The following is a 1,037-nucleotide window of genomic DNA, read 5'->3' as shown; positions in this document are numbered from 1 at the left end:
ATATATGTACTATTAAGAGAACCGACAGAAATAGATAGAACTTCTCAATTAGCTCAAACGTGAGCTGATTGAAACGATAACTTTATTATAAAATTACAGATAAACTTTACTATAAAATACAGATAAAATTTCAGTAGATTATCAATCTATTTCCATCATTATCTGTCGGATCTCTCTTGAGCGGGGATAAACAGATTTACGTGAGTGCCTGGGGTGCCGCGATACTCACCCTATAGGAGCAGCTGTTCTGAGCAAATATCGGCTGCAGAAGCTCAATCGGATTCGGCCCATTGTACGTCTCGCTGTACTCGTGCTCCTCCTCCGTCGCGTCCGGGATGACGCATCTGTACCGCTCGTTGCTGGCGGTGGTTATGAAGTACGGCTCCGCGTTCGGGTGCGGCTCCTGGAAGAGAGAAAGCCGGGCGGAGCACACGTCGGACAAAAACGACGATACCGTCGCTCGCGAGCCCCACGGCGATCGATTGTTGCGGACGAGATCGTGCCGGGTGTACTCACCAGCAGCTCCGCGTCGCTCTTCCCGGCCCAGTTTATCTTGAATATGACCGTGTCGTCGAAGTGCCGAAAATCGTGGCCGCGCACGAGGGAGACGAGCAACACACACAGCCCATTATACACGCCCCAGTAGTTACCCCACATCTTTCCACACACACACGGGCTATTCTATCATGTTTTGATCGCCGCGTATACCAGTCATGTGCGTCAAACGTGGGCTACAGTTGACACTGTTGACAGGTTGCGCTGCGCTTCGTGTCGTGTCCGCTCGCGATTGCCTGCGACGTCGGCAGGTGGAGAGGTGCGGGGAGAGCGAGGCGGGCGAATCAGCAGCGAGGAAAAAAAAAATGCTACGATCGGTAAATTTACGGAAGTGCGTAACGTAAAGCCGCTGTCGCATTGTGCGCGACTGTGCGCGCGACCGGCCGGCGCGTCCATCGAGCGAGTCGATTGGCTCGCGAAACAGCTGGACCCTTCTCAATTATATGTTTATCTTAGGGCGACGGCACACGAGAGGCGGAAGG

General features: G+C 52.8%; 1 protein-coding gene across 1 annotated transcript; it reads right to left on the bottom strand.

The window, feature by feature from the left end:
- Window positions 1–229: 229 nt before the first annotated feature.
- On the bottom strand, window positions 230–813 carry LOC105461262 (endoplasmic reticulum lectin 1-like; the record flags this gene model as incomplete). Its single annotated transcript, XM_011707757.1, has 2 exons — window positions 517–813; window positions 230–403 (listed from the first exon to the last, which is right to left on the bottom strand). Coding segments are annotated over exons 1-2 (315 nt in total), but the record flags the coding sequence as incomplete, so codon positions are not given.
- Between the last annotated feature and the right edge of the window lie 224 nt (window positions 814–1,037).

This window comes from Wasmannia auropunctata, unplaced genomic scaffold (assembly GCF_000956235.1).
Source record: "Wasmannia auropunctata unplaced genomic scaffold, wasmannia.A_1.0 LD299702.1, whole genome shotgun sequence".
Taxonomy (NCBI): domain Eukaryota; kingdom Metazoa; phylum Arthropoda; class Insecta; order Hymenoptera; family Formicidae; genus Wasmannia; species Wasmannia auropunctata.
Note: the sequence above shows the minus strand (reverse complement) of the source record. Positions and strands in the feature narration are given on the sequence as shown.